This window comes from Neomonachus schauinslandi, chromosome 6 (assembly GCF_002201575.2).
Source record: "Neomonachus schauinslandi chromosome 6, ASM220157v2, whole genome shotgun sequence".
Taxonomy (NCBI): domain Eukaryota; kingdom Metazoa; phylum Chordata; class Mammalia; order Carnivora; family Phocidae; genus Neomonachus; species Neomonachus schauinslandi.
Genome location: NC_058408.1, coordinates 121,067,642 through 121,083,893, shown reverse-complemented (window position 1 = coordinate 121,083,893; position 16,252 = coordinate 121,067,642). Strand labels below are relative to the sequence as shown.

At 43.9% G+C, this 16,252-nt stretch overlaps 1 protein-coding gene across 2 annotated transcripts in view; it reads left to right on the top strand.

The window, feature by feature from the left end:
- MYOF (myoferlin) overlaps positions 1 to 16,252 on the top strand; it is a 152,592-nt gene that overhangs the window by 27,912 nt on the left and 108,428 nt on the right. For both annotated transcript variants that reach the window (XM_021699796.1, XM_021699795.1), the window contains exon 4: positions 16,006 to 16,114. In XM_021699796.1, the coding sequence (XP_021555471.1) occupies positions 16,006 to 16,114 (109 nt within the window). The remainder of the gene's footprint in view (positions 1 to 16,005; positions 16,115 to 16,252) is intronic.

The window sequence follows — 16,252 nt, the reverse complement described above, 5'->3', positions numbered from 1 at the left end:
TAAATAAAATCATGAGTGAAAGAGGAGAGACCACAACCAACATTGAAGAAATACAAATAATTATAAGAACATATTGTGAGCAACTGTATGCCAACAAATTAGGCAATTTGGAAGAAATGGATGCATTCCTAGAGATGTATAAACTACCAAAACTGAACCAGGAAGAAATAGAAGACCTGAACAGACCCATAACCAGCAAGGATATTGCAGCAGTAATCAAAAATCTCCCAGCAAACCCGAGTCCAGGGCCAGATGGCCTCCTAGGGGAATTCTACCAAACGTTTAAAGAAGAATTAATACCTATTCTTCTGAAGCTGTTTCAAAAATAGAAATGGAAGGAAAACTTCCGAACTCTTTCCATGAGGCCAGCATTAGCTGAAAGACCCCACCAAAAAGGAGAATTACAGACAATATCCCTGATGAACACTGATGCAAAAATTCTCACCAAGATACTAGCCAATAAGATCCAACAGTACTTTAAAAGGATTATTCACCACGACCAAGTGGGATTTATTCCTGGGCTACAAGGGTGGTTCAACATCTGCAAATCAGTGAGATACACTACATTAATAAAAGAAAGGACAAGAACCATATGATCCTCTCAATAGATGCAGAAAAAGCATCTGACAAAGTACAGCATCCTTCCTTGATTAAAACTCTTCACAGCATAGGGATAGAGGGAACAGACCTCAATATCATAAGAGCCATCTACGAAAAGCCCACAGCAAATATCATTCTCAATGGGGAAAAACTGAGAGCTTTTCCCCTAAGATCAGGAACATGGCAGGGAGGTCTACTATCACCATTGTTGTTCAACATAGTACTAGAAGTCCTAACCTCAGCAATCAGACAACAAAAAGAAATAAAAGACATCCAAATTGGCAAAGAAGTCAAACTCTCACTCTTCACAGATGACATGATACTCTATGTGGAAAGCCCAAAAGACTCCACCCCAAAATTACTAGAACTCATACAGGAAGTCAGTAAAGTGGCAGGATATAAAATCAATGCACAGAAATCAGTTACATTTCTATACACTAACAATGAGACAGAAAAAAGAGAAATTAAGGAGTCAATCCCATTTACAATTGCACCCAAAACCATAAGATACCTAGGAATAAACCTAACCAAAGAGGCAAAGGATCTGTACTCAGAGAACTATGGAACACTCATGAAAGAAATCGAGGAAGACACAAAGAAATGGAAAAACGTTCCATGCTCATGGGTTGGAAGAATAAATATTGTGAAGGTGTCAATGCTACCTAGAGCAAGCTACATATTCAATGCAATCCCTATCAAAATACCACCAACTTTTTTCACAGAGCGGGAACAAATAATCCTAAAATTTGTATGGAACCATAAGAGACCCCGAATAGCCAAAAGAATGTTAAAAAAGAAAGCCAAAGCTGGTGGCATCACAATTCCGGACTTCCAGCTCTATTACAAAGCTGTAATTATCAAGACAGTGTGGTACTGGCACAAAAACAGACACAGATCAATGGAATAGAATAGAGAACCCAGAAATGAACTCTCAACTCTATGGTCAACTAATCTTCGACAAAGCAGGAAAGAATATCCAATGGAAAAAAAGACAGTCTCCTCTGCAAATGTTGTTGGGAAAATTGGACAGCCACATGCAGAAGCATGAAACTGGACCATTTCCTTACACCATACACAAAAATAGACTCAAAATGGATGAAAGACCTCAATGTGAGATAAGAATCCATCAAAATCCTAGAGGAGAACACAGGTAGCAACCTCTTCAACCTCAGCTGCAGCAACTTCTTGCTAGACATGTCTCCAAAGGCAAGGGGAACAAAGGCAAAAATGAATTAGTGGGACTTCATCAAGATAAAAAGCTTTTGCACAGCAAAGGAAACAGTTGACAAAACCAAAAGACAACCGACAGAATGGGAAAAGATATTTGCAAATGTCTTATCAGATAAAGGACTGGTATCCAAAATCTATAAAGAACTTATCAAACTCAACACCCAAAGAACAAAGAATCCAATCAAGAAATGGGCAGAAGACATGAACAGACATTTCTCCAAAGAAGACAACAAACACATGAAAAAATGCTCAACATCACTCGGTATCAGGGAAATACAAATCAAAACCACAATGAGATACCACCTCACACCAGCCACAACGACTAAAATTAATAAGTCAGGAAACGACAGATGTTGGTGGGGATGCGGAGAAAGGGGAACCCTCTTACACTGTTGGTGGGAATGCAAGCTGGTGCAGCCACTCTGGAAAACAATAAGGAGGTTCCTCAAAAAGTTGAAAATAGAGCTACCCTGTGACCCAGCAATTGCCCTACTGGGTATTTACCCCAAAGATACAAATGTAGTGATCTGAAGGGGCACCTACACCTAATGTTTATAGTAGCAATGCCCACAATAGCCAAACTATGAAAGGAGCCCAGATGTCCATGAACAGATGAATGGATAAAGAAGATGTGGTATATATACATATATATATATATATATATATACACACACACATATATATATATATATATATACACACACACACAATGGAATATATATATACACACAATGGAATACTACTCAGCCTTAAAAAAATGAGATCTTGCCATTTGCAATGACATGGATGGAACTGGAGGGTATTACACTAAGCTAAATAAGTCAATCAGAGAAAGACAATTATTATATGATCTCACTCATATGTGGAATTTAAGAAACAAAAGAGGATCATAGGGGAAGAGAGGAAAAAATAAAAGAAGACAAAATCAGAGAGGGAAATAAACCATGAGACTCTTAATCATAGGAAACAAACTGAGGGTTGCTGGAAGGGTGGGAGGTGGGGGGATGGGGCAACTGGGTAATGGACATTAAGGTGGGCACGTGATGTAATGAGCACTGGGTGTTATATAAGACTGACGAATCACTGACCTCTACCTCCGAAACGAGTAATACATTATATGTTAATTAATTGATTTTAAATTAGAAAATAAATAGCCCCTTTTCTTCTTTGCTCCCTTCTTTCTACAAATGGTATCACTATTTATATCTGGACCACTCTCTCCAATAGAAATATAGTGCAGTCTGCATATGTAATTTAAAATTTTCTAGTAGCCACATTAAAAAACAAAAGAGACAGGTGGAATTAGTTTTAATAATATATTCTGTTTAACTCAGTATATACAGCTTATTATCACTTCAATATGTAATCAATATATTAAAAATCATTGAGACATTTTACATGCATTTTTTTTCTTACAACGTCTTTGAAATCCAGTGTGTCTTTACCACTTGCAGCACATGTCAATCCAGACTAGCCACGTTTCCAGTGCTCCTTGCCACCATATTGGACAGCACAGTTCCAGACCACTGGGCTCAGAACCTTAGGTCTCTCTGGGTCTTCCTTTTTTTTTTTTTTTTTAAAGATTTTATTTATTTATTTATTTGAGAGAGAGAGCGAGAAACAGCATGAGAGGGGATAGGGTCAGAGGGAGAAGCAGGCTCCCCGCTGAGCCGGGAGCCCGATGCGGGACTCGATCCCAGGACTCTGGGATCATGACCTGAGCCGAAGGCAGTCGCTTAACCAACTGAGCCACCCAGGCGCCCGTGGGTCTTCCTTTTATAACCTATCCAATCTGTTGCCAAATCTTATTTTCTCTTCCTTTCCATTGTTTGTGCCATGTGTTTCTTACTCTTGGCCATAGCCACCAGCCTGGTTCAAGCCTTCATCATTTTATGCCTCTTCTATTTCAGTGTGGCGGCAAAGCCTGGCCATGGAGCTCTCGTCTATGTTTCACACAAAATCCTTGCTTTTTTGAAGGCAATGTGCTTGAGTAGGGTCAGAAAACAAGCAAATATATGAAGAACTATATAATGGGTCAGGTGCTATGGCGTGATCTAAGATAAGGAGGAAACTTACATGGTATAGCCCATGAAGAAAAATAAAGCGGAGTGGAAGGATAGAGAGTGACTGATAATGGGGGGATGATCCAGTGTTATATGAGGTGATGATGAGGTGACAATTAAGCAGAGACCTAAATAAAGTGAAGGAATGGGCCATGCAGCTATCTGGGGGAAAGAATATTGCAGGCAGAGAGAAGGCAGGAGTGGATGTGGGGTGTCGGAGAAACACCAAGGAGGCCAGTGAGGCTGGAGCACAAAGAGCAGGAGAAGCTGGTATGGGCTAGGAGATGAGATCAGGAAAGCCCCAGCATGTATGGCTTTGTGAGCCACGGCTCAGGCTTTGGATTTCATTCCTAGTAGAATGGGAATCCATTAAGGGGGGTTGAGGATGATCTAACCTATATTTTAAAAGAATCATTCAGGCTTTGTGTATAGAGACTGGATGCAGCAACCAGTTAGGAAGTAGGGAAAACAATCCTGGGAGACCATTATATATTCATTTTACACCTGTTGAAAACACAGTGGGGCCCTTGGATGACAGCAGTCATGGGAAGAGGACAAGTCCCCACCCGACGGCTCAGCTTGGCACTCATTCTGGGGGTTCGGTGTGCCTTTCTGGAGACAGAGTTGATGCGCAGTCTCTCTGATCCTGACAATTTCTTCCTACATTCGAACAAAGAAACTATGGTGGGTTCTGATAGAAGAGGGTCCTTCTAATGTTTGGGGCTCCATGCATCTTGCTGAGATACGTTGTCCTTGGTGTTATGCTGTGTGCTGAGCATAATGACCAGAGGAGCCAGTCGTTACTGTGGCATTATTATGACGGGAATTTTTAGGCCAGGAAAAGGTACATATGAAGCTGGTGTTCCATACTCTTTCAGCCTTTCCCTCCCCTTCTTCTGGGGGGTCCCCCTCCCCCTGAAGTCCCCCAGGCACCCAGTGTCCGTATTTATGTCCCAGGGCTCCCACCAGCGTACTCACTCCGGCCTGCCTTCTGTGCCGGATCTGTGCCAAGTCTTTTCCCAACAGCACTTATCTGTCGCGTTCTCAGTCCTTCAAGGGCTTGCTGGTTGAAAGGAGCTTTCTGAGGAGCTGAATTACTCTGAATTACTCTGAATTCTGTTTAACTCAGTATATACAGCTTATCATCACTTCAATATGTAATCGATATATTAAAAACCCAGGTGACAGTGGGATGGACACTAATAGTTGATATTGTGTTAACTTCCCAAGAACAGTGATCTGGGGACTGAGGCCACTGGTGACTCATCTGAAGAAGTGAACAAAATGGGAATTTTAGGCCCTTATGGCAGGGTCCCCGGGGGAAGTCTTTTTAATTGGAAGATTAGTTCTGTGTCCTACAAATGTTGCTGCGTCATTGGTCACCATCTTCCGGTGAAAGCCAACCCTGAGTTGGCTTTGGGATGAACAGTATGGATGATAATGCCAGTGTTGTCTGTGGGCTTATGGTACTAAGCCTCATGCTTCGCCTCAGGAACTGTGAACTTTGACCTTATTGCCACCAAGTAAACAATGCATATACCTTGGTCAAATTTGCCTGTAAGTACATTGCAGGAATCTGGGAATACGCTGTATGTTTGTCCAAACTATTTGTGTATTTTGGCCCCAGGTTTTTTTTCTTGGCTTTTTTTACTAAAGATTTGGCCTTCAGGGATCTGCTCACTGCTCAGTGTGGGAACTTCCTTTCCCCTGGTAGTAAGTACAGGGTAGGGGGCAGAGTTTTTCTATCAGCTTACGGAATGTCTTCCCTATTGATGTTGCTGTTGCCATGGAAACTGGTTGTGCAAACACAGCTCTCACTCTGCATCTGCTGCTCTGGGCCTGGGAACAAACAGGTTTGCCTGCACGCCCCTGCCCACACCCAGGGCGGACTGCCAGAGCCGGTCCCTACATGCAATGCAGTGATGCATCAGCAACATCCTTCCCGGGCGCTGGGAGCTGGCTGGGCCGTTCAGCGCAGACTCTGTCCTTCCCCACTTCAGAGTCCTCCAACCAGCCCTCCAGGCTGAATGAGGGTGAGAGAAGAGCCAGAAGTGCCGCTCGGTCATGTGATGAAAATGAAATATTTTTAGCTGAAATGTCAGAGTAGAAGGCTTTTCCCAGCCGCTGAAGAATAAGAGTTCTCTCTGCAGACAGGCAATTCAGCTATCACCGAGCGAGGACTTAGGGAGTGCCGAGGGCTAGGCCAAGCCCTTTGAAGGCATTATCCACTTAATTGCAGACACCCTCTGAAGCAGGTCCTATTTTTCCCCAGAGAGGCTTAGTATTCTGCTCAAGGTCACATAGTAGGTATGTGTCAGAGTCAGCATTTATGTCCAGGCCTGTGTTCTTGACTTTTACATTATACTGAAAACCTCAAACCACCTGTAGGAACCCAAGTGTAGGTGGAATTACTGATTAACTGTCGGCTGGAATGGAAGTCATTTTTCTTTCTAATTTTGCAAAAAAAATTAAGAACAGTCATCAGAATATTGGTAATTCCTCCCTACTTAACAGTTTTAAGCAGGCATTTTTATACTCTTGAAGAGTAAGTCACTTATGCTCATGTTCTACAATGGACAAGATAAATTTGGAAAGTATATCTCATCTCATGTGATCTTCACAATGACTTTGAGAAGTGGAGATGAGATTTGAGGCTGGGACCCTGATCCCTTGGCATCCTGGCCCAACTGTCACTCCACCTGATTTCCTAAAGAAGAATCAGCTTTAGGAGACTGGCAATGTAGGAATGAGAGGTGTTTACAAGATTTCAGATTAGCGTGTGTGTGTGTGTGTGTGTGTGAGTGTGTGTGCGCTCATGCGCGTGCGGTGTGCATGCTTGTGCTTGCATGCATGCTAAGGAGGAAAAGAGTTACCAGTTAGGGCTTTTGTATTTACTGTTCCCTCTGCATGGAAGACTCTTTCCCTGAAATGTTGTCATTCGGCCTTGGCATCAGGGACCACCCACCCTAGAGCAGACCCTACTGTTGCTCATCACCCTGCCTTGTTTCCTGAGAGCCCTTCTTGTTAGCGAGCTCATATGGGCCTGGGAGTGGTGGAGGGAGTCCAGCTGGGCATGTGGACATTTGTGTTGGGTTTTAGATAAGTACTCAGAGGTGTGGCTGGTCCACATTCCTGCTTTATCTCGCTCAGTTCACCACCATCTGACATGTTCTTATCTATTTGGTTATTCACTTGGCCCTCCCCTACTAGACAGTGAGCTCCACATCTGTCTTGTTCACTGCTGTAACACCAGCGTTTAGCACAGTGCCTAGCATATAATAAGCTCTCAGTAAGTGTTTATTGAAAGAATTAACAAGTTCATGATACTAATACATGAATGAAATCTAAAGTATCTTGCATTGGACAGTTAGCCCACCTCGTAATAGGCCATTGATGTGGAATCTGTCCAGCTCAGCTCTCTGGACAGCCCTCTGGTTCCAACTTGGGTTTAAACTGCAAAGGAGTCAGAACACAAAGGGGTCAGATCACAAGGGAAACAAACGCCTGTCCCAAAGTTCCTGCCTTTTTGTAGAGAGATATGGAGCTTACCCCTGAGCTCAGAGGAAGGTAGCAGATCATAGTGCTTGAAAGCTGAGATTCGGGAGGCAGACAGAGACTGCTTAGAGACTCAGCTCTACTGGTGACTAGTGGTGACCTCAGGCAAGTGACTTAACCCCTCCAGGCCTTAATGTGACCATAGTTTGGACATTCTGCTTCCACTAAGATAAAATAACAGGGACCAGATCTATTCACTCACCTGATACACCAAAAAACTACAGAAAACATATATAACCATGGTTTCAGATATTGAACACCAGCAACATGGGACAGTGACTGCGGAGAAAGGGGAGGTAAATGAAGTGAGCCCTGTGAGTGCCCAGTTTAATGCTTAGAGAGTGTTCCCAGGCCGCAGTTCAGGGAGGGGGAGTCAGGCAGGTCCCAGTTGTCTTCCGGAGTTGGGATCATGCAGGTGGGAGTCTCGAGCTACCCACACACATACACCCAGAGTGGTACTGGGGGCTACAGAATTAGAAAAAGAAAAAAGACAAGCTTGGGTTGTGAAATATACTAACTCCCTGAGCGAAGGTTTATGGCTTTTGGGGGTTTTTTGTTTTTCTTTTTTATTAGAGAAAACAGAGACGGTGGTTTGGAATGAAATTAATTTCGTGGAGAGGTATGGTATGGCTTATGAGAAATTTTCATTTCCTGGTATACAAAAGACCTTGTCTTCAGTCTTTTAATACTTGGATTTCTCCTAGCAATGAGACTCTCACTTCTGACACTGCCACATGTAAACGAGATAGTGGGATCTGTGTAGGTGAAGTCACCACCTTTCCTTTTCCACTGTGGTTGGTGAAGAGGGATGGACAGCCCACTGGAGCAGCTTCACAGGCTGCGTGGACAACTAACTAGAAGCCGACGTTACTATGGCATGGCATTCTCGGTTCGGTTCTCTTTAGTTCCATATTTTCAGTAGAGCAGCAGAGCTATGAAAAGATCAAAACTGGCCTGGGCTGGGCTGAGTCCGGGTGCTGGAAAGGCTGAACCCCAGGGTGTGGGAGGGCCAGTTAAGTAGCTGCCACAAGCCTGCTGGCATCCGTCAACATCTCATGAGTATGTAAAGGTGGCCCACAGGCCTGTAGAAAGATCCAGAGAGACTTGAAAGAGAAAGGCATTTCATAATGACAAGAGCTATAAGTGTCTTCTATTTATTTATTTATTTATTTGAGAGAGAGAGAAGCAGAGGGAGAAAGAAGTAGGCTCTCCGCTGAGCAGGGAGCCCGGCGCTGGGCTCGATCCTGGGACTCCGGGATCATGACCCGAGCTGAAGGCAGCTGCTTTACCGACTGAGCCACCCAGGTGCCCCAAGGGCTGTAAGTGTCTTCTAACTGCACTTGGAGGACCATCTCTTAGGAGAGGAAGCTTTACAACTTGGAAGTCATTTGCAAGGTTATGGGACTATCTTCAGTGATGTATCAATTAATGTATTCATTCGGCAAATGAGTACTAATGCCTACGTGTACCAGACACTGCTCCAGGCACTGGGCGTACTCCATGCCGTTCACAGGGCTTGCATCTGAGTGGAGGGAACACCAACATCAGATGGTGGTCAGTAATGATGAAGAAAAATAAAGCGGGAGAAAGGAGGAGAAAATGACGAGGTGTGTGTGTGTGTGTGTGTGTGCTGGTTAAATAGGGTTTTTATGTAAGGAATTGTTTTGGGGTCTGTTTTATAGTGAAACATCTTATGAAACCTATGGCTTTAAAAACTTTATTCAGATTCCACCAATTGGGTTTTATGAGAATTCAGTTACAGCTGAAATTTACTTCTGGTCTAATCCTGAAAATAAAAATTGTTTTCCAAACAGATTCTTGGTATATACAGCATTGGAGTTGGGGAGGGAGCTGTTTCATGTACATAAGAGAAAGTTTTAAGAACTTTGCATAACAGAAATGGATGTGGGTACTTAAAGGGTTTCTTACCTGTTCATTCCTGCCTGCCTACCCAAATCCCTGCACAGATGGCCCCTTCCTGTGATTTAGGCTGTGCATGAGTTCATACCAGCTTTCCCTGGCCTGGTGTCACATGCTTGTTTTGGATCCCTTTTTCTAGAAGAGTGTCTTTGAAATAATAAAAAGTAACTGTTAAGCACTTACCACATCATCCTTACAATACTGTTAGGTAGTAGCTGCCATAATCCCCATTTTACAGACAAGGAAACTGAGGCTCAGAGAAGTACAACAACCTGTATACGGCCTCTAGTACAAGGGTGAGTCTGAATTAGTCTGCTCTGCCTAGCTCCAAGTTCTCAATCACTGTTATTCTGTCTCCCTCACCTTGCTGGGTCCAAGTTCTTGATGAATGAATGAAAAGAGAAGGAAGGAAGGAAGAAAGAAAAAGGAATGAAGGAAGGAATGGAGAGAGAGAGAGAGACAAAGGAAGGAAGGAAGGAAGGAAAGAAAGAAAGAAAGAAAGAAAGAAAGAAAGAAAGAAAGAAAGAAAGGAAGGAAGAAAGGAAGAAAGGAAGAAAGGAAGAAAGAGAAAGAAAGAAAGAGGCAAGCACAGATTCAGATCCTTGAGGACTGAAAAAGCAGGAGAATTGGTCAGGTGAAAATAGCTAAACAGCAGGTTAAAGTCATTTATCCCAGAAGTAATTACCGAGCCTCACCTGCATGCCAGGCATTAGGCTAGCTAACCCGCTCCTCGCGGCCACAAAGTGCCTGACTCCAGCCCAGGTGCCTCCCTGATCGGGAGAGCTTTGGGTGCAAAGGCCTTGGCTTCTACTCTGCTCCTTCTCTGGTTGAAGTGACGCCATTTGTTGCAGGCAGCAGGGTTGGGAGGGACTGGAAAAAAGGAAGTTGTTGCCGGCCCTGAATCCTGCAAAACCTGCTACAGCCTCCAGACTAGGTCAGTGATTCCAAAACCCAGGAACGGGAGTTTGTGAAAAGTACAGAGCACAGTCCTACCCCAGAGGGGCTGGTACCCAGCCAAGCTTGGGAGCCACCATTTGATGAACAGGGCAAAGGCCCCAAGACTCTCTGACAATCCTGGTGTGGAGTGAGGAGGCGAAGCCACAGGAAAGGTACAGATAAGTAGGCTTAACGAGTAGATTTTATTCGAGTTTTGTTTACTACTTTGTCCTATTAAATAATTGGATTTCTCTGCCCGTTTTTCAAATGTAAACCTGTGTTATCGTATTGAATGTACTTTTAAAAACGACACATCTCCCTCTCTCTGGATCTAGCTTTGCCGGCTGCCTTTCCTACCCTGCCCCCCCTTTCCTCCACCCATCCCTCTGCTTTTCCCCCCCGCTGCCACTGAGAATCACTGTTTTAGACCATTGTTTCTCAAACTTCCTGGGTATAAGAATGAGCTAAAGACAAAGTCTGACTCAGGGTCCTAGGAATCTGTGACTGCCCTAGTGGTTCTGCCACGGGGAGGTCTGGGGAACCATGATCTCAGAAACGATGGATGAGCTAATCCAAAGGGCCAGGGTGGGCCGCCTGGGAGACTCAGGAGGGTTCCCCACTGGTGAAGTTGATGGGAGACGCAGAGATGCTCTTTGAGGGGGGTTTGGCTTACAAACGGCTTCCTGTGATAGGATTTGCTGTCATGGTTGCCCCAGCTTCTCCCACTCATCTGGTCATGAGCAAGGCATAAGCCCGGCTCTCCCACCTTTGGGCTCAGCTGGGGGTGCGGGTGGGGGTGGGGCAGGGGAAGAACTTGAATGATACTGGCCCTGGGGAAGAAGTGTGGGGACGGGCGATGGGGCCCAGCCAGGGAACCCCAAGGCCACACCAGCCTGGTCTGGTTGAAACGACAGAACTCAGCTGGCTTCAAAGGGTGGGCATGACTGGCCCTTTCAGGGTTTCTACAGGGAACCTGGGAGCAGCTCGGAGAAGTATTTGTCCTCAGCCCAGCTGGGGATTGTTACGCTCTCGCAGAGCATGGAAAGTTGAGACACGCTGCAGTCTGTAAAGGCAAAAACAGCACAACATGTGATTTAATTTCCAGAGTCCAACGTATTTTTCCTTCCCTTCATGAAGGAATTTCCAGTAAACCCTCCTCCAGTAATCCATGTGGGCTGTGTCCCTGCTGTACGGAACAGCTTGATATATGTGAGCTCTCATGATTAAGAACTCGGCCAGCAAAGCCCTTACTCACCACAGTGACATGTGGTTGTTAACGTTTGTGTCTATGCTAACAGGGAGAATGTTTCCCTTTTCTCTTTTTTAAACATACTAGACTTTGTTTTAACAAGTTAAAGAACTTCTTAACCAACCCTTGCATGACTAAGTTGACTGGTTCACAGTTCCACTGCTCAGAATTAGTTCCATGTCGCATGGAGACCCTACTCAACACTATTTAGATGTTCAAGAACTGTTAAGGGATAAGAGCAGGACGGGGCTTTTCTTCACTTCAGAATACATCTGCAGCTTATTAATTCTGCAAGTAAAGCTGGAGAGCTAAAGGGCCTTGAGATTCTTTCACTGTAAACTTTCCTTCTGAGACGTGGTCCATCTGTTTTAGTGTTGGGTGGAGTCCATGGGGAGACTCTTAGTTTCCCATGCAGATTCAGGGCGAAGCATGCGCAGTACTGTCCCACTATAGATATTTAGCATATTTATAGCGTTAGTAATGTGAAAGAAAAAGGGCTTTTTGGTTTAGTGTCACCTCCTTTAAAGGAAACTGGTCTGTGGTCCGGCTACACTGTTCTTGTCCCCTGCGTAGGAGGCCGGGTCATGAGAACAGCCTACACCAGGCTGGCAGGACCCTCGGAGTCCTGCAGCGCTCAGACTTGCCCATAGGGGGTGTTTCCTCCAATTTACAGTGAAACCCCTTAGACGTTGTAGCTGCATGCATTTTTCTTCAACTCAACCTAGCTGTTAAAAATATTTTGCGGGGGGGGGGGGGGGGGGGTGGTTAAAATCTTTCCAGGCTTTCATCTAAACACAGTATCTTTACTTCTGAAAAAAGAAAGTGAAATTTACTTTTAAACCATCTCCCCCACATACAAACATCAAAGCATCAGAATTTTATGATGAAAAAAGTAAATCTTAAGAAATGGGACTAAGGGTTTCTGAAAGAAGGAATTGAGGTTTGGGTTAAAGTAGGTTGCTTTTCTTTTACTCCATTCCTGGTCTGTTCTCTGTTGCCAACCTCTCACGGCCTCCGGGGGCGGGGGGGAGCTGCAGACAGTGGTTGCATCAGAATGGAGGCTGTAAAACCATTCCGGGCCAGGAAGGGCCAGTGGATGGGCTTCATGTCCCAGGTGATCCTGTTCTCCCCATTTAGCACAAGGCACCGCTCCCTACTGTCTTACACGTAGTCCGCATTTCTGTTATTGGCCTAACCTTTCCCCTGACACCATATGAATTTAAGCTTGACCCACGAGATTATAGGCCAATAAGCTTGAAGGCAGAAACCCTGCATAGTATTCTGGATTGTCCAACATGGACGTATTTTAAGATCTATTTTTTCCTAAATCAATGAACAAGGACTTTAAGAGAAAAGAAATATTTAACATGAGATGGTTTCCTAAATAGATCTATGTAGAAAACATCACATGTACGAGCCTCGCTACAGACTTTAATAGCTGAGAAGGGTCTAAGAAATTATTTACTTCAAGCCACTCATTTACAGATAGCGAAGTAGGCTCAGAGAGTTGGGTGACATAGCTGAGGCTTGAGGGAAGTTGGGACACCAAGTTAGGACAAGAACAGAAACTGTCTAACCCAGTGTTTCTCAACCTGGGGCCGTTTTGCCCACCAGGACACAATTGGGAAGGTGTAGACAGGCCAGTGCATTGAGGCCAAGGATGCTGCTGAACATTGGACAAAGCCCAGCGCAGCCCCCCAAACAATTGTCCAGTTCAAAATGTCAGTAGTGCCAAGGTTGATAAATGCTGGTCCAACCCCAGGCCAGCCCTCTTTCAGTATCGTCCCAACATGCTATACTTTGTTTTCTCCTAAGAAGTATTTATTGCTGATAAGAGTTTCAGGTCATCTTGGCTTCAGCAAAAGCAAATCTGTACATGTCCAGTGTACAATGTTATTTTAATCGTACAGTTAGGTTATGAATTATGGAACTGTGAGGAATAAAATCCAGTGTGTTTCCATGTCTTTCAAGGCGAGTACCATTTAGACATTTAATACCAGTCAGATGACTTTTGAAATTGTAGTTTTCCCATTTCGTCCTAAAAACTCAATTAGCCAACCTCATGGCTTACTATGCTATTTTTAAAAACTTGGGAAGAAATGCTCATCAAGCTCATATCATGTGGGGCTGAGGGAGACGTGGAAGAGATTTTGCCAGGGACTCTCGCTTTGTGTGGGAGGTGTACTTGTTTCATCTGGTGGCGATGAAGCCATGTGTAGTAGACTCTTGTCCTCAATATGTCAGGGGAATTAAAATCCAAGTGAGGAGAAAACATACCCAGTTTAAAAAAATTTAGCAAACTTAGTGAGTGCACATACTCATGTGAGAAATTACTCTATAAAGGCTCCATCAATTCTCAGCATTGACTGAGAGACTCAATTCCTGTATTGACCTAAAAGGTGTTCACTCTTCACCCTCTGGAGGCAGAATTTGTCCTTTCCATTGCCAGTAACTGGCTCTATTTGAGATATGAGAAGAGATGAGAATCCATCACGGTTGTTGAGCATCTTATGTGGTGTTCTGTCCAAGAACGTGCCTTCTTCCAAGAAACTATGTGCAGCATTTCATGCCATTGGGTAGATTGGGTGAAACAGGGTGCCATAGCAATTTTCTGGTCTTTTGCCATATAATATGCCTATTCACAGAAAGTGAAGTCACTTGTTCATATTGTCAAGTCCATGGATGTATGTGGTTGAGTGACTGACCCCAGATCTACAATCTAGTTCCATTTCTGAGATTTGAGGGGGGGGGCAGGAGAATACAGATAAACGTCAGTTCAAAGTAAGCGTTCGTGGGTCCTGGGATCGAGGCCCACGTCAGGCTCCCTGCTCCGTGGAGAGCCTGCTTCTTCCTCTCCCTCTCCCTGCTGTTCTGCCTACTTGTGCTCTCTCTCTGTCAAATAAATAAAATCCTTAAAAAAAACGAAGAAACAACAAAAAACCAAAGTAAGCGTTCGCACGTTAACATCAGTTTTCATTCCTGATTTTTAAAGAAACTACTACATGTGAAAATAAAAGGAATAGTTCCCCTGCAAGATGAACTCTCCTGATTATTACTTTTGCCCAAAAGCCCAGAGTTATGTTTTATGCTCAACTATGGTTTCTTCACCCTGGGTTGTTTTTTTTTTTTTAAAGATTTTATTTATTTATTTGACAGAGAGAGAATGAGAGAGAGAGAGAGCATGTGGGGGATGGTCAGAGGGAGAAGCAGACTCCCTGCCGAGCAGGGAGCCCGATGCGGGACTCGATCCCGGGACTCCAGGATCATGACCTGAGCCGAAGGCAGTCGCTTAACCAACTGAGCCACCCAGGCGCCCCCGTCACCCTGGGTTTTTTGATATAAGGAATCTCTTCTATCACTTTGAGGATTTGATGCTTAGTTTTCTATTTTTATGCTAATGATATTCATGCTATCATATCTGCCATTTATTAGTATCAGTCACTGCAAATGTAGGCAAGGTATAAGTAAATAATTTTTAATTTTTAAATATTTTAAAATTCTTCCTGTTTCTCTTTTCTGTTTTCGGTGTCCATACTGAGAGCACATCTCTGGGCTTTCTTTGCTTTTTCATTGCATTTCACAAAGGGAACTTCCTCAATTCACCCAATCTCATACCGTGTTGTCCATTATAACCCCCAATGTACAGAACTATATTCTGCAGGTCACATTTTTGTATTCACTAACTCTCAGGGGTTGTGTGTTCAGTAAATTTTTTTTGACCATGTGCCCTAACTACAAAAATGTTTTGGGTGTTCATTCTTAATGTATATAGACTTATTTATTCTTTCCTTCATTCAGTAAATATCTATGAATAAATGAACTCTGTTCCAAGCAGTGGGGTGAGAGTAGTGAATAGAAAAAGCAACAGTCTGTGCCTTTAGGGGCCTGACTGTGGTGAGCAGGGACACATGTGTGCCTCTGTACTGTTAGGTTATGTGCACTGAGGGGTAGCTGGGTAAGTGGTAGAGGTTGAACATAATCCCTCCGGGCCTAGGTTGAGGGAAAAGGACACCCATCCAACTTTTGAATTCTGCTCCTGAGTATACAGGTTAGTAAGTTGGCCTCATCAGTAAACTAGCAACCTGTTTATACTTGCAGAAGGTCTCCCTGAGGCGGTGGGGGTGGGGGGGCATTTTACAGTGGGCAATTTTGATCAAAAATTTTGTCCTACTTTTCTCTCGGATTCTGAGGGGTGCTATTCAGTCTTTGTCTGATGACCCATGACCATTCATGGGTCATCTCATTCATGACTTGAAATTTCATAGGTACCATAGACTCTTGAAATGACTACTTGTTCTGGAAAAGTGATGTTTATTGCCAAAATTCCAAAATTCATTTCATGATGAGTGATTTTCATGATAACAGACGAATAGAAAGGGAATGGGTAGGTCCACTGAGTTAGTGGAAGCATGCCTCTCACTTAGGTTACTGTGCACTTTCTTTCACCTGCAGGTTAATTGGCACGGCCACTGTAGCCCTGAAGGACCTGATTGGTGACCAGAGCAGATCGCTGCCATACAAACTCATCCCCCTGCTAAACGAAAAGGGGCAAGATACTGGGGTGAGCACTTTCTCTTTTGTTGAATGGCTTTGAAGTGAGATAAGTAAGCAAAAAGTTCATTAAGAAGAGTGTGAAATTATAATCAGTTCACCACACACACACACACACACACACACACACACACACACACACACACAC